At 36.9% G+C, this 25,917-nt stretch overlaps 1 protein-coding gene across 1 annotated transcript in view; it reads right to left on the minus strand.

Moving 5' to 3' along the window:
* Window positions 1-16,443, minus strand: part of LOC137248015 (uncharacterized) — a 34,125-nt gene extending 17,682 nt beyond the window's left edge. The window contains exon 1 of the mRNA XM_067778912.1: window positions 15,328-16,443. Coding sequence (XP_067635013.1) covers window positions 15,328-16,081 — 754 coding nt within the window. The 5' untranslated portion in view covers window positions 16,082-16,443. The remainder of the gene's footprint in view (window positions 1-15,327) is intronic.
* Between the last annotated feature and the right edge of the window lie 9,474 nt (window positions 16,444-25,917).

Genomic DNA, 25,917 nt, shown 5'->3' on the forward strand with positions numbered 1-25,917 from the left:
ATCACCAACTACAATGTCTACAAAATCAATGAAACTTCAAAAGATCAAAAACGCTTAGAGGAATTAACGAAAATTTTGAAAAATCAAATGCCGTGTTATGCTCAAAAACAATTACTAGATTTATGCTTAAAATATGCCGATGTATTCGCTTTAAAAACTGATCGTATGACTTTATATAATTTTTACGAACAAAAGCTACGTTTAACTGATAAAAATCCAGTCTATATAAAAAATTATCGTTTACCATATACACAACGTGAAGAAATTAATAAACAAGTCGAAAATTTATTGCGAATTGATTTAATAGAATCCAGCTTTTCTAATTATAACAGTCCTTTAATTTTGGTGCCGAAAAAAGATCCTTCAGGCCAAAAGTCTTATCGTATGTGCGTTGATTTCAGAGCAGTCAACAGAAAGCTTATCGCAGACAAATTTCCGTTGGCACGCGTAGACGACATACTCGACAATCTTGGCAGAGCCAAATATTTTTCGACTTTAGATCTTTTTTCTGGTTTTCACCAAATACCACTTCATGTCAATTCTAGAGACGTTACATCTTTCAGTACAGATCGAGGAGCTTTTCGTTGGAAAGTTTTACCTTTCGGTTTAAATATAGCACCAAACTCTTTTTCACGTATGATGTCATTAGCATTTTCATGCATTTCGCCAAATCAAGCTTTTATGTACATTGACGATGTTATCGTCATTGGAGGTAGCGAGACACATCACCTCAAAAATTTAGAAAAAGTTTTCGAAATTTGTAGAAAATTCAATTTAAAATTAAACCCCAACAAATGCAATTTCCTTCGTTCTGAAGTAACTTTTTTAGGCCATAAATGCACCTCAAAAGGCCTACTGCCAGATGACTCAAAAATAGACGCAATTAAAAAATACAATAAGCCAAAAGACAAAGACGCTGTTCGGCGATTCGTTGCATTTGCAAATTATTATAGGCGTTTTATACCTAACTTTGCGTCACTGGCAGCCCCTTTAAATCGTCTAAATAGAAAAAAGTTGAATTTGTTTGGGATGATGCTTGCGAAAATGCTTTCGAAAAATTAAGATTATCATTAATGTCTCCTCAATTATTACAATACCCTGATTTTTCAAAAGAATTTATTATCACTGTAGATGCATCTAAAAGTGGTTGTGGCGCTATATTAAGCCAAAAGCATGGAGATAATGATTTACCGATTTGCTTTGCATCAAAATCTTTCAATAAAGCCGAACAAAAAAAGGCAATCATAGAATTAGAACTTTTAGCAATACATTTTGCTATAAAACATTTTCGATCGAATGTCGTGGCTGATGCTCTTTCGCGTATAAGTATAGACGAGATTAAAGATTCGACAAAACACGTTTTAGCCGTTAAAACGCGATCACAGACTAAACAAGAATTACAAAACGAAAAAATAAGTTTAAATGATACGACTTCTAATGATAATAAAGTACAAGTATATGATAAATTTTCATACGATTTTTCAAAAAAGATACCGCCAGTAAAATCAAATATAAAATATAATAAAAATAAGGAGATCTCCAATTTACAAATTTATGCGCATTTAAAACATAAAAAATATAATTTACTTAATCTCGTGACTGTTAACGAAATAACGAATTTAGATGAGTTACTTTCGAGGCTGGAAAAAGCAGCCGACAATCACAATATTAAACAATTAGAATGGCCAAAAAATGATATCTTTTTCAATAATTTTTCAATTACGAATTTTAAAATCCGCGGAAATGAAATTTTAAAATCATTACAAATAATATTGACGGACCCTATAGAGACCGTAACAGACAATGAACAGAAGCAAAAACTTATGACAATTTATCACGAAGATCCACTGTTAGGAGGTCATTGCGGAACAAAAAGGTTATATGCCAAATTAAGAACTAAATATTACTGGAAAAACATGACACGTTATATAGCGAAATTTGTGAAAAATTGCAATAAATGTCTTTTAAATAAAGTAAGACCCAAAACAAAAGAAAATCTTGTCCTTACTCCAACACCCTATAAACCATTTGACATAGTGATTATCGACACAATAGGTCCACTTCCAGAATGAAACTATGGTAACAAGTTCGCTGTTACTATGATTTGTGACTTTTCTAAATACCTGGTAACAGTAACTGTACCAGATAAATCAGCAAAAACTATCGCATGTGCCATTTTTGAAACCTTTATACTAACATATGGTACAATGAAAGCCATTAGATCCGATTTAGGGACGGAATACAAAAATGAATTATTCTCGGAATTAACAAAACTTTTAAAAATTAATCATGATTTCTCAACAGCTTATCACCACGAAACTGTTGGTACCGTTGAAAGAAACCATAGAGTCTTTAACGAATATTTAAGTGCATATCTAGATGAAACGTATTCAGATTGGGATACGTATTTGAAATACTTTACATTTTTACATAATACTACAAGTAGTTCGGTTTTTGATAATAAATTTACTCCTTTCGAATTAATATTTGGCAGAAAATCTACATTGCCACATGAATTACAAAAGGAACAAATCGATCCGATATATAATGTAGAAAATTATACAAAAGAGCTAAAATATAGAATGCAAAAATCTCATAAAATGGCAACAAATTTGATTAATAAACATAAAATTAGAAATAAAGAATTATACGATAAAACGGCTAAGCCTTTAGAAATTAAAATTATTGATAGGGTTTTAGTAGAAACAGAACCGAGAAATAAACATAGAAATATATATCAAGGTCCCTACATAATAAAGAATATCGACGGACCAAATGTAACAATTTACGATGAAATTAATAAAATTGAAAAAACTGTACATAAAAACCGTATCCAAAAATTTTATTAAAATTTATAGTACTTTTAAATTTTACTAATTAATCTTTAAATATAAATATATTTGAAGAATGCGCCAAGGAATGTAAAAAAAAAAACAAAAAAACAAAATTTTAATGTTAGTTTCGATACGGGCTAATTTACTAAATATATGTCACCTTACGTTAAGTAGTAGTAATAGTAGTAGCTTATACAATAAGCTTACCATACAAGATAAAATATCGGCTCACTTCAAACTAAACTAAATTATCAAAATCTAAAAATTAACTTTTCCTACATATTCCTTTTTGCAAATTTCAATTTTAACTCTTTTTGATATAGCCTAAAGAAGAATATGGCAAGACTGATCACCTTGCCAAATTCTTCTTTTCTAAAGGGGGATGATGTAGTGTCAAATTGGGTTACTGCTTTTAAGTCTGGCAACTCCCCCTCTAATAAATAAAAAGATGCAACACTCATATTAACACTTGGCATCACTTAAAATGTTAGAGTGGAATGACGCGGAGATTCAACCCCATTGGCTGAATCTCCCGTTACTAGCTATAGCATCATACGATTTTACCGTTATGCACTTTTGCATACCGGCAAAGCTGCTTTGGAAGCGTCACCAGTTTTTCATTATTGAGGAGAGTTTGAAGTAAGCCGGCCGCCGCGTTAGAACAAAACGCTAAGTTAAATTAAAGTGAAACAAACTAAAAAGACAAAAACTAATTGTTAAAATAAAAACTTAAAACGATATTTAATCGTATTAAAAACCAAAAACTGTGTTTTAAATAAAATGTTAAAATAGTGTTGTGTGTGTGTGTGCGTGGGCTAGTTGCCCAAAAATGAGTGGCATCGAAATGCCACTTTACATCCTCCTTCAACTCCACTTGCCAGTAGCCGCTTTTCAAGTCCAGTGTGGAAAACCATTTCGTACCAGAGAGCGAGTCCAGAGTGTCGTCAATTCTTGGCAATGGGTAGCTATCCTTTTTCGTAACGTCATTCAACTTCCGGTAGTCCACGCAAAACCTCATTTTTCCATCCTTCTTCTTTACAAGTACTACCGGTGAGCTCCAGGGACTAGCTGGTGGTTCGATGACGCCGCTGTCGCTCATTTCTTGTATAATTTGACTCACCACATCCCGCTTCGCCAGTGGAACACTACGTGGAGCTTGACGTATCGGCCTCGCGTCTCCAGTGTCAATTTGATGTTTCAAAACATTGGTGCGTCCTGGTTTGGAACCATCCTGGTCAAATATGTTGGCGTACTTTAGGAACAGTTGCTTTGCCTTACTCTGATAATCTTCCTCTAGCCCCTCCGTCCATTCCGTGATGTCATTTGAAAGGTCAGTGTTACTAGATGAAACGTATTCCTGGAGCTGTTCACAGTTAATAATTACTTCAGCCTCTTGGCGTCTTCCCAAAATAGCTCCTTTGGTCAGTTTGAGTAGTGACTTGAACTCATTGAGTACTCTTACTGGAATACGTCCATCTTGTTTTGTCATAGCCAGGGTTTTTCCTACAAGTATGTTCGGTGCTGATTTGTTTGCTGCTTCGACAACCCACAATTTGTTTGTCGCACAATCTCCATCAACCTTTGCCCAGATGACTGCTTCGGATTTTGGTGGTATTTGCTGACTCTCTTCCACCAGCACTCGTTTACTGCTGTAGCCTCTCTCGTAGCCGAAATTAAGTGCTACATCCATGTTTTTATATCGCATCGTCTTGCTTTGCATGTCGATCTGGATGCCCTGGTCGATTAAGAAGTCCACTCCAATTATGATTTCATCAACAATTTCTGCCACTATAAAATTCCGTACTACCGTGACGTTTCCAATTGCGACTTCACATGATACTTCTCCTAGAACCGTGCTGTCTTCTCCAGTGGCTGTACGCAATATTGCTCCATGCAATGGTCTTATCTTCTTGTTGACTAAATCCGCTCGAATGATGGAATGAGATGCACCCGTATCTACAGTCAGTAAACGTTCCTTTCCATCCACATGTCCTCCGACAGTAAGATTGCTCTACCTTCTTCCAATTTGTGAGATAGAGATTATGGGGCATTCAATTGACGGAGTCAGCTGTCGCCCCTTGCTGCTGACTCGCTTTAGTTTAACGATTGATTTGTCTTGAAGATTTGCTCATCGCCTTCTGCTCTGCCTTTACGACCACCCACATTGTTGGAACTGTTAGGGTTGGTGTTGCAATAACGCGCAATATGCCCTGGCTTTCCACATTTAAAGCATTTGGCTGCATCATTATTCTTCTGCTGCGTACCCTTCAATGCTTCCAAAATTGCGTCTACCCAGTCTGGCTTTTCCACTTCCACGCGATGGGCTTTGTACGCTGGCTTACTCAAAAGTGAGGCTGTTTCCTGAGTCAGTGCATGCGATACCGTTTCAACAAATGTTAGTTTTGGATTCGCATATGTAGCCCGCTTCGTTTCCACATCTCGTATGTCATTTATGAAGCTCTGGATTTTTACCCTTTCAGTGTATTCCACGGGTGCGTCGGCATTTGCAAGATGAGCCAATCTTTCAATATCTGAAGCAAACTCCTGCAATGTCTCATTTGCTTTTTGGTAGAGGTTTTGCAACTCAATTTGGAAAACCTGTTTCCTATGCGTGCTTCCGTAACTTCTCTCTAAAGCGCTCATCAATGTTTCGTAGTTGTTCCGCTCGTACTCTGGGATGGTCTGTAAGATTTCCCCAGCTGGTCCTTTTAACGCTACTCAAACTGTAGCTTAAAGACCTGGAAAGGAACAGAGCCGTCAAAAGATGGAGTTTTTACCTTCGTATTGCTTGCTGAAACAACTGGGCGAATTAGTTGCAACTCCTGTATACGACCTCTCAAAGCATCCACCTCCGCCTAGAATTTTTCTTCAAACTGCATTATTTTCTCGTCCATACGCGCTTCGAGTTGTGCAGAGATCTGCAATGATACCTGTGCTGAAATTTGTGCCGACATTTCGGATATTCGTGCGTCTTGTGCTTCAATTTTAGATGTTATTTCTGACGATGTCTCTGAGATACGTGTCTCTTGTGATTCCAGTTGGGATGCCATATATGCCTTTTGCTCTTCCAGTTGGGATGCCATATATGTATTGTGTAGAAATTTGTGTTTCCTGTGCTTCAATCTTCGATGTTATTCGTTTCTCTTGGGATTCCATCTGTGATGACATATACGTTTTCTGTTCTTCTAATTGTGATGTTACTTGCGACGCCATTTCTGAAATGCGTACCTCCTGTGATTCTAGTTGGGATGATATTTGCGACGACATTGATGTTACTGTCGATGTTTGAGCAGCTATTGCAGCCAATATCATGTTCAAGTCTGTGTTCGTAACTGTCTGCGATGTTTCGTTTTTCTCTTCAATTTTTGTTGTTGTCTCGTCCCCATCAGGATAAAAGACATACTCGTCCAAATCAATTCCTTCTGCTTCCATTGCCTCTCGTAGCCGTCCCTGAAGTTCGAGTTTAACGCCGCTTGTATTCAATCCACGACTCTCCAACTCCTTCTTCAGTTGCTGGATCTTCAGTTCACTGAACCTTGCCATGTCCTTGTTGTCCTCCGGAATTTATTCAACAATTCCTCTTCTGACACCAATTGTAACGAATTTACTTGCAAATCCTCTTATTTGCAATCTTCTGCTAAGTTGGAATCACTAAACCAGAGCCGGCCAAAAGTTGCACCTTGTGCAATTTGAGTTCGTATTTTCACACAGACACTAACGATGTGCGATCACGATCGTTTGCTTTCGCTTTTCACTCACTAAAATCAACAGTGAATGCAAAAGGAAAAGTCCATGCTACTTTTTGGGCATATACTAAAAACAATATGCTGCAATGTTAGTGACTTTTAATACGTTTTAGTTAGTATTATTAAATTCCTTTGAACATACATATTAATATTGACAATTTAAATATTAATATTATTAATTAATATATTGATACGAAGCTGATATACAAAATAAAAAAACCACCATCGCCTTAGCGCAGCATATCACAACAAGTGGACACTCAGCTGATCTGGCAAATACAAAAATAATAGATAGGAACAAACACGGGAGAGCCAGAAATACATTGGAAAGTCTGAGAATAAAGCAGATGTTTACCTTTTATGTTTATAGTTAAGAATCAGTATGACACTGATACCAGTGTTAAAATACATTACGTAAGTGTTGTCTATGTTTGTACGTATGCAAATCAATTTTGGTGTTGTTCTTGTTACATATATAAAGTAAATTAATATATATAAATTAATGTAATCTTTATACCACAAATTAATGTAATATTTTTATCTTTATTGTTGTTAATAAATTAGATCACATCTGAAGATGCTAGGAAGTCTAGCGAAACGTTAGGTGGAAAAATTGAAATAAATATCTTTATTTGCAATTAAAAAACGATTGGTCAAAAAAGCCCATTCCCAACAAATTAATTATTAATAAATATTGACAATTTAATATAACTTTTTATAGGTTCTACTTAGTTTTATTAATTTTTATACATTTTTTTTTTTATTGAATAACTTTGTGTTTTGAAAATATATATTTCTATCTTTACATTTACTTTGTTTTATAGTTCTTTCTTAATGAATAAGTGATTTTTTAAAGTAAATTTTGCATTGAAGAAACACCATACCTTATTTTATAAAAAAGTTTTATCTGGCTAGCTCGACCTCCGCGTTCTTAGTTATATGAATATAAGTTAATATTGTTAGGATTAGCTTGAAATCAAATAACCAGAGTCCTTTTTAATTTCGAACTTCACAGTCCATATTTTCTTTTAGCACACTGTGGGGAGTTGTCACTCAATTTTTACACACACTTGTGCAATTGTTTTAGTATTTGTGTGGCCGGCTCTGCACTAAACTGTTGAATAAATAACGCCAATTTGTAATAATGCAAAATGGCCTTTATTAAAGTACTTCACAATAACACTCAAACTGTGCAACGAATAGCTTGCTTAATAACCAAACTGATTGATAGCTCAAATGAAACTCTACTATTCAAAATAATACTGCTCTTGCTCGCTAGATAGCGTCTTAGTCGAAACTGCTTGACAACTCAAATCAAACTGAATTCCAGCGCCTCTACAATTGCCGCCTTTTATACTCTTTGATTTCAACCTTCGCATGTTCTAGGCGCTTCCAGAATCTACTAGTCCAGCAGCTCTCAAACTTCTCAGCTGTAACTGCAATTGCACAATTTTATAGTTTTTCTTATTGCATACTTATAGGAGTATCTCAGATATATGCATGTGTTTGTGCATTGCCTCTCCGCTGCTCGTATACGTACATGGTACATATGTGTAAACGCAATTATTGTTTCGTTTATGTAGATACATAATGATTGATCTATGGATGTGAATTCACGTCACTGCTTAGCATCGGCTTAGAGATGGCAGCACTCCTTAGTTTTGCTAATATGTTAACAGTATCTAGTGCCTCAGTATGGTCTACTACTTGGACTGAGTTTACAATGTTCGCCGTTGGTTTTTCTATTTTTTATTCTTGACCTCCCATCGTAAAAAATATGAAGAAAAAAAATTTTTTGTTTGTTTTTTTCTTTCATTAACAATTTTTTTTCAATATTTTAATCTGTTCTTCCCATAAATTTGACTTCCCACCTATATAACTCTTCAGCTGCTGTTGCGTGTGGGTTTCTAACATAGTACAGGTTTACAAGTATGATATGTATGAGAGGGAAACAATTCCTTTCTCTTTCTAACGCACTGCCGTTTGACACTTCGGCAGTGTCAAACTATTGTGGAACTCAGTGGAACCTGCGTGGAACATGCGTTTGACACTGAACGAAGTGTCAAAATTACCGGGGTTGCTGTAGTGGAAAGCGACGCAGGGAAACAAAAAAAAAGGAGCGGAATATCAGATATGGGTTGCTATGATGGTAAATTTTTTTGAACGAATTTAGTATGAAAATGTAGTGCACCTATATGAATCCTACAAACACGGGTGCTAAGTTTTTACTACTGCAATAACCCGTCCAAAAATGTGCAAAAAGAAATGAAAAGACGCGTTTTGTCCTGTTATCAATAGTCCAAAGGCGGAAAGAATACGAATTATTGGAAGCGAGGCAAAAAACGCGTCTATTAATACCTCCCCGACGGTTTTGGTCGTGTTTTAGCAATCGTCCCCGGTAATAAAGTATCACAATTTGTTAATTAAAATTATCCAAAACATATGGATTTCAAAGAGATGTAATTAAGTGCTCGATTGAAAGTTAATAAGGATATTTCTATGTAATTTTACGATAAAATTTTTACGCAGTTTTCGTTAGCAGCTATTACACTTTTCTTGGACCTAAGAAGTACAACAGAGCCAAATAGCATCTACAAAAAAAAAAAACGAACAAGAACAAGCATTTTATCAGGTGAGTGTGGCTGTGTATGTGCGTGCTGCTACATATCCTACTTGTAGATCTGTACTATGGTTTCTAACATTCCATATTGTTGGTTCCCCAGGCATCTCAATAAGTTTCCAATGACTTTTCAACCAAACTAGAGTTTTTTCCTCATCTACAATTTTAATTTCATTTTTAAGGTCCTAAAGTGGGCCTTTTACATAAGTTTTAATTTTCCTTGGTCTTTCCATAATTTTAAATCAGTAGTTTTACAAAATTGTATTTTATTTATTTTTTCAACACCCTAATGTTTACATTGCCGGATTCGGTTTTTTATTTTTATAATTATTATTCCTTAATCCCTTAATTTCTTGTTTTAGTTCAATTTTTTTCTGCCTGATTAGTGCTTAAATTTATTTTTTCATAGATCTTGGCTATTGTTTTTCGAATGCCAAATTGCTTTCCTCCACTTTTTCTTTTCAATTTGACCGGCTTTGGAACTTTAGGTTCCTCAATTTTTTGAATCCTATTTCTCTTTCGGCGGCCACCGTGGTGTGATGGTAGCGTGCTCGGCCTACCACACCGTATGCCCTGGGTTCGAACCCCAGGCAAAGCAACATCAAAATTTTAGAAATAAGGTTTTTCAATTAAAAGAAACTTTTTCTAAGCGGGGTCGCCCCTCGGCAGTGTTTGGCAAACGCTCCGAGTGTATTTGTGCCATGAAAAGCTCTCAGTGAAAACTCATCTGCCTTGCAGATGCCGTTCGGAGTCGGCATAAAACATGTAGGTCCCGTCCGGCCAATTTGTAGAGAAAATCAAGAGGAGTACGACGCAAATTGGAAGAGAAGCTCGGCCTTAGATCTCTTCGGAGGTTATCGCGCCTTACATTTATTTTTTTAATTTTTTATTTCTCTTTCTGTACTCCTCGATTGTTATTGGCTTAGGGCCTTGCTTGGGTTTCTCAGGTATTTCTTGTAAATTTAAATTTAGTTTAACTAATTTGTCGAAATAATGAATAGTGTAGTAATTCAAAAAACACGAACTTTTAGTTAAAAACTAAAAATGTGCTAAAGGAATTTGGCCTATTTCACACCACCCGTTAGGTATGCAATTGGCGCTTTACCGAGTCTAATTTTGTACAAGTACATATGTAATATGTAAGTGTGACACAAAACGAAAATTTCGAAAAGAATTGAGGATACCTTCATAAAAAATTAAATAAAAATATACAAAATTATATAAAGGGAAAGAAAGCAGAGTTTACTAAAAATTTAAACGAAAGAAAAACAAATAAAATACTTAAAGTGAAAAAAACATTAAGTGGTGTGAATGGCAGTTCCTTATAGACTTTTACCGGTTTTTAATGTTATCATTGAAAATTGGAAATTCTAATTCTCGGATATTTTATGTTGCGATTCCAGTTGAGATCTATGTACGTAATTAATTTATATTAAATTTGTAAACTCTCCATTTCATGAATATATATAACCATATCTACCATAAAATATCGTCTGTGAACGATATAATACCAAGATATAACAAAGCAAAATAAAAAATTATTCACGCAAACATATTTACTAAAATAAAATTAATTTCATAACTTTAAGCAACATAGACAAATTAGAGTTATGGGATCTAAGCATCCGATATAATAGGCATATAATCCAACAATGTGAGACTCTTAATAAATATAGTAGGGTACATTGCAATTTTTTTTTTTTTTTGGTACAAAAATATTCAAGCAAGTGGCAGCTCCGAGCATTTATAGTTTTGAAATGGGAAAAAGCCGCTATGATGCCGGTTGCCGTTTTGACTTAAAAACAAAAACTTTTTGGGACGTTTTTTTTCGTTTAGTATACAATGAGAAATTTTCCGATTCAGTCAAGTTTCATTTAAATAATAATAAACTAAGTTGAAATAATAGAATATATAATAAAATAAAATAAGAAATAATAGAATAAATTACCATAAAAGACAATATAAAAAATGTAATGTTATATTTGTGGAGCAAATTTATAAATTTTTTTTTTTTGTTCTGTATAAGACATACTTTATCTAAAATGAAGATTAAATCTGCAAATGCAAAAACATTTTCGGGCAAATTTGCCATTAATTTTTATAAATAAATTTAGTTACTTTCAACAAAAATTAACTCATTATTTGTCATTTCAAGTTTATTTGAAAGCGACTAAAATAAAAAACTAAGAATCTGTTAAATAAAGACCTATGCTTTTACGTGTAAGTGAAATTTGCCACAAAAATTGGCCGGTCAAAAACTAATTCTATTTAAGGTTTTTTTGTACGCCACAAATTATTTTGGAACAATTTTTTAGGATTTTGGTAGGGCCCACTATACGTTAGTGGCAACAATGGGAAACCGTGTTTTATTCTTCCACCGTCTGGTGCGTATGCATAGTATGTATGCAGGTGAAACATTTGAGCAACACGACTACTCCGAGTTCCGAATTGAGTGGAGTTACACATACAATGGGTTTGTATTTTAGAATTTCCAATTGGTTTGAGTATTTGAATTACGGAAAGACGCCATGAAAATGTGTCGATCCTACAGATGGTGCGCTCTTGTGCACGAAAGTAAATTTTGATATTTGGAGAGATTGTTCGAATTTGCAAAACACTTTTTCTATTAATTATAAACGAACAGAGTAATATTTGTTAACAAAAATAGGTCTATGCACTGCGGCTGATCCATACGAATTGATTCATATAACTTTTATATAATTTTACGTATGCTAAGTATGCAAAACAGTCTGTCAATTGATTGTATGGAAAATTTGTTAGCGCATTAATATATAGATAGTAGGGTATATTGCGTTTTTTTGGTACAAAAATATTCAGGCAAGTGGCAGCTGCGAGCATTTATAGTATTGAAATGGGAAAAAAGCCGCTATGATGCCGGTTGCCGTTTTGATCTAAAACCAAAATAATTTTTGGGACGTTTTTCGTTTAATATAAGATAACATAAGCCGTCTTGCTATAGTAAATTTTTGATCTCTTTGTATCAGCGACAATTTTCGATCGCTATTTATTGCTTCGAGCAATTTGATCTCTTTGTTTAAACGACAGTTTTTGATCTCTGTTTATTAATTCGCAAAGTCTGAGATCTTTGGTTGCTGGCTTATGTTGTTTTCACTTTTATTTAATTATCACTTGTTACACATTTCACAGAACTTAAGAACTATGCAAAATGTGACACCTTAAGTACGTTTTTGCGAACCAACTCTTCAGGTGGCTCGTGTTCTTTTTAAGCATTGTTGTTGTGCTAATCGGCAGTTTTGGTTAAGTACTTTTTGATCGACCAATTTTTCAGGTGCACTCGTGACTTAGTTGTTGTTGTTTTGCTTGCTATGAAGAGTTGGTATGCAAAGCTTGTACGTACATACGTGCGTGTATTACATGTGCATATGTAAGCACTAAATTAAGAATTACCAAGTAACGTAAATATGTAGGTACATAGATTATATGTGGGTGTACAAATTCATGGCATATTAAGGTATCATAACTCCTCCCCGTTTTAAATTCGGGACGTCCTCGGACCGGTAGTTTTCTTATAACTAAAATTTAATTTTGCCTTCACTGACATTTTACATATAGTTGTTTCAGTTATGCAAACCAATATATGTATGTAAATAGATGGCTTATTGATAGATATATACTAAGGTTTTGCATTACAGATTTAATGATTACTATTTGGAAAATGTTTTACTTAGATAATTATTTAAACGAAATTTCATCGTAACAAAATCATTCAAAGATAGTTTATTCGTAGATAAATTATTCTCCAATAAACATTTGATGGATAATTTATTTCCGAATGATTTTGATTGATTGAGGTTCGCATATATAAAAAAAATATTTTTTCAAAAAGGTCTAAGGCAACAACTTGAAAAGGATATTGTGGTGGGTCTTCCTGAACTAACTCCTCCTTTTGATTATTCCTCCTAAACTTCTCGCATATATTACAAGACTCAACTAGAGCTTTTATGTGTTCATTCATTTTCGGCCAGTAGTAGTGCATCCTAGCCCTAGCCAGAGTTTTCTCTATACCGAGGTTATTTGCGTGCAGCCAGGTTTTAATCGTGTCTTGTAATTCCGTTGGCACAACCAATCGATGGTCTCGAAAAAGGAGACCAATTTCAAAATGAAGCTCATTTTTAAATTTATGAAATAACCTACTCAAATCATCCAAAAGATTGAAGTTTGGCCAGCCGTTTTCAACCCACCGCCATATTTTCAAATATTGCTGATCCCTCTCTATAACCCGCCGATATAAATCATAGTTGGCTTGTGATAGACAAGCTGATTTAATAACTGAATGTATTATCCCCGATAGATCTGCGTTTTCCAGCGCTTCTGGTAATTGCGCCCGTGACAAGCAGTCGGCAACCAGCATTTGCTTTCCAGGTTTATAAACCACTACCATTTTTGGGTATTTTAGAAGGAACATGAACATCCTTTGCAGTCTTGCACTCACGTCATCAATATCATGCTTCACCAAAGTTTCAAGTGGCTTATGATCACTTTCGATAGTAAACTCCCGCCCATATAAGAAGAAGTGAAATCTCTGACATGCAAAAACTATGGCTAACAATTCCTTTTCAATCTACGCCCATTTCTGTTCACTGTTGCTCAGGGTACGAGAGGCAAACGCTACCGGATGCCCATTTTGTATTAATACACATCCATTGTTGGATGCATCTGTCTGCACTATCACCGGCTTGTCAGCATCGTATACTGTTAGGACAGGGTCAGATGTTATAGTTTGCAACAAACTTTTCATTTCTTGCTCATGTTCATCCGTCCAATCAAATTCAACGTCGTTGCGTGTCAAGCTCCGTAGTGCAGCTAAGCGTTGTGACAAATTTGGTATGAATTAGCTAGATACTTAAATAAACCCAAGAGACGCATTACGTCTTGCTTGTTTCTTGGTTTCTGCATGTTTAAAATTGCTTCTCTATATTTACTATCTGGCCTAACAGTACCTTCAGACAAAATATGACCTATAAATTTTACTTCAGATTTCCGGTATTGAATTTTAGTGGCATTGAGCTTGATTCCGTTTTTCCTTGCTCGATCCATCACAGTCGCCAAAATCCGATCGTGCTCCGTTTCGGTTTCCGCCACTATTGCTAGGTCATCAAAATAAATGATTACTCCTGATATGTCTCCAAATATTTCCACCATCTTACGCTGGAACATCTCAGGGGCACAGTTGAGACCAAACGGAACACGATTGAACTTAAATCGACCAAACGGGGTCATAAAAGTAGTGAGCTTAGAAGAAGGAAGCATCCAACTCCATGTGCCAGAACCCACTACTTAAGTCAAGAACTATGAAAACTCGTTTCTTTGCTAATCGTGAGGTAAAATCATCAATTGTAGGAATGAGAAAATGTTCGCGTTCGATACACGCATTCAAAGGCTTCGGATCGAGACAAATTCGCAGTTTGCCATTAGGATTCTCTACTATCTGTAAATTATTTACCCACTGTGTTGGATAGTCAACCTCAGAAATTATCCCATTCTTCACTAACACGTTAAGTTCTTCTCTTAATTTATCAATCAATTGCAAAGGTATACGTTTTTTATAGTGCAACACAGGGTTTGAATCATTTTTCAACCTAATTGAAAAGGTTCCAGGAAACTTCCCTATACCCCCGAAAATATCACGATTTTCTTTTACAAAGGCTTCTTTTGTTTTAGGTAAGATGGTCACAGAATTAACGTCCACTCTTGCTATTAACCCAAATTTTTCGCACGCTTCCAGGCCCAGTATCGGTTCGCACATATCATCTACAACAACAAAGCGAGAACACCATACATTTCTTGATTTTTTTTCTATACATTTCAAATTCACAGTACCAAAAACTTTAACTCTATTTCCATTGTAATCAGATACTAAAAGGTTATTTTTATTGTTCAATTCAATATTAAGACGTTTGAATGTTTTGACTGGAATACAATTCACAGTATTCAGTATCAAGCTTAAATCTAATTGTTTTATTTCCCACTTTGTATTCTTTGTACCAACGCTTTTTCTGATACCCACTTTCGTTCGAATTTATTCTAAAAAAATTGTCTACATTACTACAACTACTCACATTTCCACCAATGATTTTAACATTACCTGAACTGGCCCAGTTAATAGAGTGTTGCTGATATTTCAATTTGTTGTTATCCGTTTTCCGATTATCGTCTTGCTTCTTAAAGTTGTTATCCTTTCCATCTTTTCCATCTGCTTGTTTTCCCTTGGATTTACAATAACGTTCAAAATGGCCTTTTCGTCCACATGCCCGACAAATGACATTATTTGCTTTGCATACGCGCAAATGCGTTGATGTAAAAACTTGACCACAGTTGTAACATCGGAGAACAACTGCATTAACGCTGTCAGCTGATGTTTCCTCTTCAATGACGCTATTTACAATGGGTTGTGCGGTTTTCGTTAACAGCGCCTTACTGGCAGTTGATGCTTCAAATGCTTTACAATAGTCGATGATTCGTTGTAACGATTCATTGCTACCCTCTAATAACTTTAACTGCAGCTTCATATCTCGAACTCCGATGATTATACGATCTTTAAGTATGCGTTCTTCATATTTTAATACTTTTCCGCACTCACAACGGCAGCTAAAATTGCACAACTGGAGCTGCTTGCGAAGGTCGGTTTCAAATTCTGAAAACGGTTGACCTTCCTTTTGTACAATGTTGTTTAGCTTGAAGGACTCCAGTGTTGGATTACTTTTGGGAATGCAGAATTTATCAAACTCCTTCAAAATATATTCTAATTTTCTGTTTCTGACAGTGTCGCTTGAGTCACAATTACTTTCGTCCCCTCCTGCTATTTTGGTTTCCCAATATGCTAGTAGCGGTTCCATCATTTGGGTAAAGAGTGTTATATATTTCTCGGGCCTGACGCCCGGCCAACCACAAGAATGTTGCAATCTTTTTTTCCTCGGCCTCGCCTATTTTATCTGTGGATAACATGTACATAAGAAATTCGCTTTACCATGCCGGCCATTCCTTCGAAATATTAGTGCAGTCCAACTCTTTCAGCGCCCGTTCGGTGGCCATATTGAAAAATATCAAACTTTATCTTTGTAATCCTTGTACGTTATGCTGACTTCACCACTTCTGACACCATGTAACAAGTGGTTGTGTTAAGTGCTATGTTGAGTGATTAAAGACAACAACGATTGTTATTTTAATATAGTACTTTAATTCTCTAAGTTTAACATGTGGTGTTTGCCACGTAGCGTACAAGTCAAGTAAGTTAGTAAAATTATGTGTGTGTATAGGCCAGTTCACATTTGGTGGAAACGCGTTCGATTATTTTTGTAATATTGTAAATCGTATATAATATGGTGGTTACATTATCAAGCTCTTATTACAGTTGTACCCAAATCTTTTTCTAGGGTATTTTCTTCATAAATTTTGCTCAGTTTATTGCCTAAACGCTTGTTTCGTTTAACATAAACTTTTTCACCTTCGCAGAATATTCTTTGGCTTCCTTTAGACTTACTTATTACTTTATCTTGTGCTGCACAAAGTTTGTCTTTAATTGACTTCAGAAATTCTTTTGAAAAATTATTGAGCACGTTTATAGGACTTTCATTTAACGTTGAAAGAATAGTATTATTGTACTGGTTTCTTGCTAATAAAATCAGTTCTTGTATGTCAGTCAAATTTTCTTGTGCTTTGGTGCATCTGGCTATCTCCGTAATTGTAGAATGTACTCTTTCTATCTGTCCGTTACTGCTACTGTGTAACGCTGGTATAAAAAACTGCTCTATGTTGAAATGGTCTTTTAACAAATTTGTTACTATGTTTGAATGAAACGATTTCTCGTTATCGCATATTACAACAGTGGTTCTTTTGAACTTATTTAATGCTATTAGCAATGCATTTTTAACATCTAGCGTTGATCGGGATAGAATGGGAATTACTACAGTGAACTTAGACAATTTGTCGATGCAAGTGAAAAAAATGATACTTGTCTACGGAGAAAATGTCTATATGTAAAATTTGGCCAGGATAATCTGGAATAGGAGTTTTCCCAACCTCGGGTTTCGCAGGGTGCCTATTATACTTGTTTTCCATACAAATTCTACAGTTTTTACCGATTGTTGCTAATATTTTCTTCATATCTGGGAAGAAGTATTCCGAGATGAGTTCTTTATAGCTTTCTTGAACTGAACGGTGAGCTCTGCTGTGTTCTGCAGTAGCCGCTTCGATTTGATACTCTCTTCTGATAAGGTCTATGACCAATTTTTCCGTGTGTACGAATTTAACACCAGGAAAATTTGACAAAAGCAAGGACTGAACTCTGGCCTTCGTTTCGAGATCACAAGAAATTCCGTTTACAACATTTGGGTTTATTTTTTCGCGAAGTGTTAGCAATAACAACTCTGCATCGTTAAAATGTATAGTGTGTCTCATTTGTTTTTGGAATAAAAGTTTTGTCGATTTTCTGTTGAAATCTGAAGTCACAAGAACGAGCTGAGCTCTGAACTAATTGACTGGATTTTTTATAGTTTTTATGGTATCGGAAAGAGAAATTTCGCTGTGCGCGGTTTCCGTTAATTCGTCGTGGTTGTGGATATAATGCCGAGAAAGCGCATCGGCTACTTTGTTCTCTTTGCCTGGCTTGTAAAAATATTTTGGGGCGAAAGAATTGATAAATGCTGACCACCGTTATATTTTCGAGTTGGGATTTTTTTCAGAAATTGCAAATGTGAGCGGTTGGTGGCCGTATATATGTGTATATTTTTCTTACCGTAAAGGTAATGTCTAAGTTGTTGAAATGCCCAAACAATCGCAAGGAGCTCGCGCTCATTTGTGGCGTAATTTTCTTCACTTTTGGACAACGTCCGGGAAATCATGGTAATGGGTTTGCCATTCTGTGAAAGCACGGCACCAAGTGCGACTGACGAAGCATCGGTCGTTATTTCGAATGGTTTTGTATAGTCCGGATGTTGAAGAAGAACATCTTCTGAGGATAATATATGTTTTAGTTTGTTAATTGCTGTTATTGCATCCACGTCGAGTGATATATTAATTTTCTTTGAATAGTTGCTTCTAACATGACCGTTCTCTCTTCTCAAATATTTTGTTAGGGGCTTGGAAATGTCGGCAAAGTCCCTAATGAACCACCTATAATAGCTAGCGAGTCCTAGAAATGAACGCAGTGATCTTAAAGATTTCGGTTGTTGATAGTTTAAAATAGCTTCTACTTTGCTAGGCGAGGTGCGAATCCCTTTCTCTGAAACGGTAAATCCTAGAAATTCTAATTCTTTTTGGAAGAACTTGGATTTTTCCAAAGATACTCGCATTCCTGCGTCTGCTATCTTTTTTAATATTGAATCAATATGCTCGAGATGATAATATCATCGACGAACACATGACAAATCTTCCCGATATCTTCCCGTAAAATGTCGTCGATTGCTCTTTGGAAAATGCTCGGAGCATTTTTTAGCCAAAAAGGTAGCCGACAAAATTCGTATTTGCCGTTATTTATGCTGAAAGCCGCACCTATCTTTTTCAAGTAAACGTATTTGGTGAAACCCTGATTTGAGATCCAAAGTGATTTTCCTAAATTGGATAGGATCACCGAAGTGTCTGGAATAGGGTATTTGTCGGAAACTGCGAACTCGTTTAATTTCCGGGATCTACATCCATTGGTACGGTATTTTGAGTAGGATAACTTTGAGATAGCTGACCAGGATGTAAGGTGACATTATTGAATCGTGGTAATAACGTAGTAGGTCGTTGGATTTGTGGCAGTCTAGCTGCTGCATACGTCTCTGCGAATTCGCATCTCTGCCGGTTGTGCTGCAGTTCCTCTGCTACAGCGAGTGCAGTAGGAAGATCAGAAGGATTGGCTGAGAAAAGTGTATCGCAAAGTGGTCGTCTTAAACCAGAAATAAAAACACTAATAGCATTTTCTCTAGCTCTTTCGTTAAATGCGTTAGAAAGTTGTTCGTTGTTACTATATGCATGATGTTCTTGTTTATGATTAATGTAAGTTGTTTGTCTACAGTGTCGTAGTACTCATGGATAGACAACCGTCCCTGTCGCAAAGTGTTGATTTGATTCTCTAATATATGTAGAGGACGCTTATCTGCATATAATTGGTCTAATCTCGAAATTATAGCTTTAAAGTTAAGTGGTGTGTTGAAAGCGCTCAGGTTTTCATTAGCAACGGATGATATTTTTTTACGTAATATTCCCATTGCAATATAATAGGCTTCTGACCCTTCGTTATAAAAGCTAATTGCAAATCTAGCCGCTGCCCTCCATGCCGGATATTCCGTCATAACACCTTTAAATTCGGGTAAGGACTTGATTAGACTTAGGTCTGAATGCGTATTTTGGGTCCCTGGAACTATTGTCACTGGGGTATAAATTTCCGTTTTTTGTGGTAGAATATTTTGAATAGCTTGCGTTAGCTCTAAAATTTTCGTTTCGGGGTCGCTCTGAACAGTCTCTACTGCGGTTTCTACTAAGCTAAGATCTGCATTTCTGTCCACCATTTTGGTGCTTTATGCTTCGATAAATAACTCTAATACACTACTACTATTAAGTCTTATTATACACTTACAGGTTTGTATGCTTTAAAAAAATGTTGAATCCGATGTTGATGTCGATGATGTGTTTATTCCGCAAACATATGGCTGCGTCTCTAATGAGTTGAAGTTTCTGCTGATGTGTAACGGTAGTTTTTAGGTGCTGTACCTTTACAGTATGTATCGCTTGTGGTTTTTTGTTGTAGTTGTTTTGTATATTTTCGAAGTAATTTGTTTGCAAAGTTTTCAGGCAGCTGAGTTGATTTCGGCACAATAGTAAAACATCGTAAATTAATTTTGAAGCATTTTTAATATTCGGCTTTAGTACGTAACTATTTCGTTTTACTTGTTTTTTCCGATTTGTTTGTTAGTTCGCTCTTAAGTCTTTTTGCTTTACACTCGGTATGAAAGTAAACTCCATTCAATATAAAGTTGTATTTTTGGAAGTATTTTCACATTAAAAATGTTTCATGCATTAATTAGCATATGACTTATTTCTCAAAAAATGTTTCTTCACAAGAAGTTTATATTCGCACGTGCAAAATTATCTTTGCACACAACACAACGCGAATCTTTACGTTTATAGTTATTTTTATAGACTTCGTTTAGTAAACGATTACTTTGATGGTTTTGTCGAATTGTCTTAGGTTTGATATTACACAAATTTTCTTTGCATACGCTTTCTAAAAAAAATTATTCACATTTGTGTTTGTAAAGTACGTTTAATGGTTTTGAAGCATTTTTTATCTTCTCACTCACATAAAATTTGCGGGTTTTATATTCGAAAATATTCACATTTAATTTCGTAGAGTTCGCTACTAGCGTTAATTTTTCCAATGTTTTTATTAAATCTTCCCACTTGCAAAGTATTAATACAATTTTTTAATATAATTAATATAATTAATTTTTTATATAATAATTTTTTTGTATTTTTGTTTAAGGTCTTTGGTTTAACCATAGGAATGTTCGCATACAAATAAACTTATTTGCACTTATACTTTGGCGTCTTTGTTCGGCCAATTATTTTGTACAGTTCGAGTATAGAGTTTCCACGTAATTTTACATGTGTTTTTTTTATCATAACTGTATGCATTTAATTGTTGTTGGGCGCCAGATAACATAAGCCGCCTTGCTATAGTAAATTTTTGATTTCTTTGTATCAACGACAATTTCCGATCGCTATTTATTGCTTCGAGCAATTTGATCTCTTTGTTTAAACGACAGTTTTTGATCTCTGTTTATTAATTCGCAAAGTCTGATCTCTTTGGTTGCTGGCTTATGTTGTTTTCAGTTTTATTTAATTATCACTTGTTACACATTTTACAGAACTTAAGAACTATGCAAAATGTCACACCTTAAGTACTTTTTTGCGTACCAACTCTTCAGGTGGCTCGTGCTCTTGTTAAGCATTGTTGTTGTGCTAATCGGAAGTTTTGGTTAAGTACTTTTTGATCAACCAAATTTTCAGGTGCACTCGTGACTTAGTTGTTGTTGTTTTGCTTGCTATGAAGAGTTGGTATGCAAAGCTTGTACGTACATACGTGCGTGTATTATATGTGCATATGTAAGCACTAAATTAAGAATTACCAAGTAACGTAAATATGTAGGTACATAGATTATATGTGGGTGTACAAATTCATGGCATATTAAGGTATCATAACTTATACAATGTGAAATTTTCCGATTCAGTCAAGTTTCATTTAAATAATAATAAACTAAGTTGAAATAATAAAATATGTAATAAAATAAAATAAGAAATAATAAAATAAATTACCATAAAAGACAATATAAAAAATGTAATTGTTATATTTTTGGAGCAAATTTATTAATTTTTTTTTTTTGTTCTGTATAAGACGTACTTTTTCTAAAATGAGGATTAAATCTATAAATGCAAAAACATTTTCGGGAAAATTTGCCATTAATTTTTATAAATAAATTTAGTTCGTTTCAACAAAAGTTAACTCACTATTTGTCATTTAGTGTTTTTTTTTAAAGCAACTAAAATCTGCAAATGCAAAAACATTTTCGGGCGAATTCGCCATTAATTGTTATAAATAAATTTAGTTACTAATTGGTTTTGTATTTATCGGCCTATTCATAAATGATTCAAGGTTAGATTCGAGCTCAAGGCCAGAACAATAATTATTTTCTAATGATAATTATTGTTATTTTTTAATTTTTCTATAATTAAAAAATTGTATTTTGTTTTTTTAGGTTAGGTTAGGTTAGGTTTAAGTGGCTGCCGTCCACATCGGAGCGGCACACTTAGGCCTTTATAGGCCCATTGTAAAACCACACGGATTTGTTCCTACTCTCCAAATCAAACCACTTCGTTGAGTTTGTGAAGCTAACTAAGCGTCGTGTGTTGACTTCAGCTTTATCAGTCAGATCTACGAGAAATGCCCATAAAACGTTACCTTCTTCTACCGAGCGCTGGGCATTCACGGAGTAGATGCAGCAGAGGGATATGACTCCACCTTGGGGAGTTCCCCTACTCACGAACCTGCTCACCGATACCCCTGGAAGTTCTGCCTGTACTACCCTGCATAGCAGCAATTGGGACACAAGACCCACCAGCTGAGATTCGATGCTCAGATTAGTCAGTCCCTTAATGATTGAGTCGGGTTTAATGTTATTGAACGCTCCTTCTATGTCTAGGAAAGCTGCCAAGCAGTATTCCTTGAAGGAGAACTATCTCTCTATCCACGATGTAATTTCGTGCAATGCCTTTTCCGTTGATTTACCCTTCATATAGTCGTGTTGTGCTTCAGAGACTTGATTATTCACTGCTTCCCTGATATATGTTTCCATCAGCCTCTCCATCACCTTTAGTTGAAACGAAGATAGACTGATGGGTCTGAAGTCATTAGGCTTAGCGTGGCACGTTGTATAGGTGTAACTCCGTCCGGCTCTGGAGTTTTGAATTGTTGAAAAGAATGGATGGCCCAAGATATCTTATCTTGTAATTAGGTTGTGCAGTATAGGTTGCACTGTTGCTTGTGTCAAGCTTTGTGCATCCCCTGGTTCGTTCCTAGTTGCACCTGGAAAGTGTGTATTCAGCAGTAGATCCGGGGTTTCCTCCCCAGTTTCGGTCCACGAAGCATCAGGCCTTTGCAAGCATCCTGGGGTCGTATTAGCCGATCTGGAAAGTACTTTCCTGAGCCTCTCCCCTTCAGATACTGTTTCCATGCTGCTACAGAAATCTCGCTGGCTTTCCTTTGCTCAAACTTATAATTCCTAAGATGTTCTTTGTATACTTCCCAATGCTGCTCATCGCCAGAGGCTTTAGCTGCATCGAAAGCGGTCCTGTTTGGCCTGCGAAGGTCTTCGATTTGTGAATTCCACCATGGTGGCTTCTTTTTACCTCTTTGAATTCTCTTGGGACAGACTTTATCTAGTGCATTGCGGCATGCCCCCGTGAAGTTATTTGCCAGTCTTTCCAGTTCTGGTATGCTACCTGGCGTTTCAAGTACGCTCTCAAGTGGCAATATCTTAACTAGTTTCCTATTGTAGTCTTGCCACTTTGTATTTTTAATATTTCTGGTGGCAGCGCTCTGCTTTTTCACAAAGTCTACGTCGAATTGGATGTAACGATGGTCAGAGAATGAGCGGTCATCAAGGACCCTCCAGTTTTTGACCAACTCCTCCGCAACTTCCGAGACTAGGGTGACATCGAGAACTTCCCTTCTTGTTTTTGTAATAAAGGTTGGTTCGGTTCCCCTATTGCTTATGGTTAATCTATAGTTTAGGATGAAATCAAATAGTAACTCACCCCTTTCGTTCCACCAGGTGGAGTGGTGCGCGTTTACATCTCCTCCAAGTATCAGTGCACCTGATGTATCTTCCACCAGCTTCCTGACGGTCAACGTCGGCACCGTCTTGTCATGGGTTAGATAAATTGATGATAGTCCGATTTGACCCACACTTAAGCTCAGGCTGATCGTTGTTGTGTCTTCATCACTGAATTGAGGAAGAAACAAAACATTAAGTTTTCTACTAACAAGTATACACGATCTAGGCTTTCCCGAGGTGCCACAACTTACCAATGTGTAGCCGGTGGACTTGAGTCCGCAAATGTTTTATCCTACCACCAACGGATACTGGATTAGGACAATATCAGCTGCATCTTTGGATGCCAGTCGGAGCAGCAGTGCATCGGAGGCTGCTTTACTGTGGCGCAGGTTTATCTGGAGGACCCGCACCGACATCGCACACTATCGCTCCCCCCTTGAGCGTGGAGTTAGCTGCATCTTCCAACATCAGCTCATCCTCCGTGTATTTCAGGTGTAACCCGCCTATACCTATGGATGCGGTAGACGTCCAACGCATCCGGATCACCCCCATCTGCCTTCATATCTACATCCTCCTCGCCCTCTTTTTCTGGCTCCACCTCGGCTGCTAAATTTCTAGCGTTGACGTCATTACTATTGACCTTTATAGTGACGGTGTCTAGGGCATAGTTAATCTCGCCTCCGGGTTTCTTCAATACCGATAGCGATTCCTCATTCAGTAGGAGGGCACCCTGACGTGTGGCTCTGTCCCCTTTCTCCACGTTGACAACCCTACTGTTGGCGGCCGGCAGCGTCGGGTTGAGGATCCTTATCATATTCAGTATCCTCTCTGGTTCAGCTGGTTTTGCCGGTAGCCACACCCTTGCTTGTGGCCGTGACGGTATATCCTTGAAGTAAACCGCTCTGAGCTTCGCTCAAGGGTAGATTTCACCCACGGATTCTATCGCCATTTGTAGATAGATGCGGACCTTTCGTCTCCGCATGCATAAGCACGTCCAGGGTAATGTTTGAAAGCTCGCTCTTCACCCATTTCCATTTGTCTTTCTTGACTGCGCCGTCTTCCTGATTGTCGTCAAGGACCCCTAGCAGGATTTTGTCCTTGACCACTTCTGCAAAAGAGAGCCCATGCACCTTAGGCATCTTTGATTTGGCAGGCACTACTTCTGCCGACCTTGCCCTTTTGGTTGCCGCTTGTGGCTCCCGCCCTTCTGCAAGACGAAAGTCCGGTATCACCTCTTTCGCCCACTTGATTTCTGCCAGGATTTCCCCCACGTTGTAGCCTTCCGCTCTACTCACGAGGCCTGCATTCGTGCGGATCTGGTTAGAATCTTTGCAGCCGCTCTCCTGTGTTTGTATCCAACTTCACTGGAGTGTGCCGCTCATTCGGCTTTGTGAAGGCGGTGGGCTTCGGGGGTGAACCACGCGGGGCCTGTGCACCAGCTTCAACTGAGGCTGCATTTTGCACACCTACTGCGTCTCTGCTCGTACCAGGAGTATCCCGGAGAACACCCCTTTGCCCTCCCTCACTGCCGCAGGTTTTGTTGGGTACAGGGTTCTGACCCGGCATCGCCACTGGTCCTGAACCGTCCCCTTTTTTAGCCATCGTCTGGCGGATAGAATGACCCTGCATCGAACTGGTCTCCGTTGTGGTGGACAGAAGCCCTCCCGGCCTTTGAAGAGGGCCGGTCTCTTTTTGTTTTGTTGTATTCTTTTTGTTCATGTTCCCACGAGTGGCGGAGAAAAGGAACGTCCACCCGGGCAGAGATCCGCAATACCAGGGTAAGGTCTTCGTACAACCCTGTGCGACCTGGTGTCAGGAGGGCTCCGTTCGCGACTGGGCTATTTAGGGGCCCCCAGCCTGGCTGATCCTCGGCACGGAAACGCATAACTCCTTGATCCAGCCCCCGAGAAGGAAATGAAACAGGAAAGAAAGAAAAGAGAAAAAAAGTATTTGAAAGAGAGAAAGATACCCCAGAAACCATGGTCAAGAATCATTTCCGTATAACCAGGCCATTAATGGGTTAGGCACACAGCCCTGATTCCTGATCTTAGCTGGACACCGTCCTGACATCGCACAGGCTCAATACTGTGGTGTCCATTTCCAGTCGGCACCCTCTTCGAGGGTTCAGTTGGGGATTTGTGCCATCCACATAGGTCTTTATTTAACAGATTTTTTGTTTTTTATTTTAGTTGCTTGAAATCACAAATAATGAGTTAACTTTTGTTGAAAGTAACTAAAATTAATCCAAGGTTCGATTCGAGCTCAAGGCCAGAACAATAATTTTTTTCTAATGATAATCGTTGTTTTTTTTAATTTTTCTATAATTGAAAAATTGTATTTTGTTTTTTTAACAGTAAGTA

The sequence above is a fragment of the Eurosta solidaginis genome, chromosome 4 (genome assembly GCF_040869045.1).
Source record: "Eurosta solidaginis isolate ZX-2024a chromosome 4, ASM4086904v1, whole genome shotgun sequence".
NCBI lineage: Eukaryota > Metazoa > Arthropoda > Insecta > Diptera > Tephritidae > Eurosta > Eurosta solidaginis.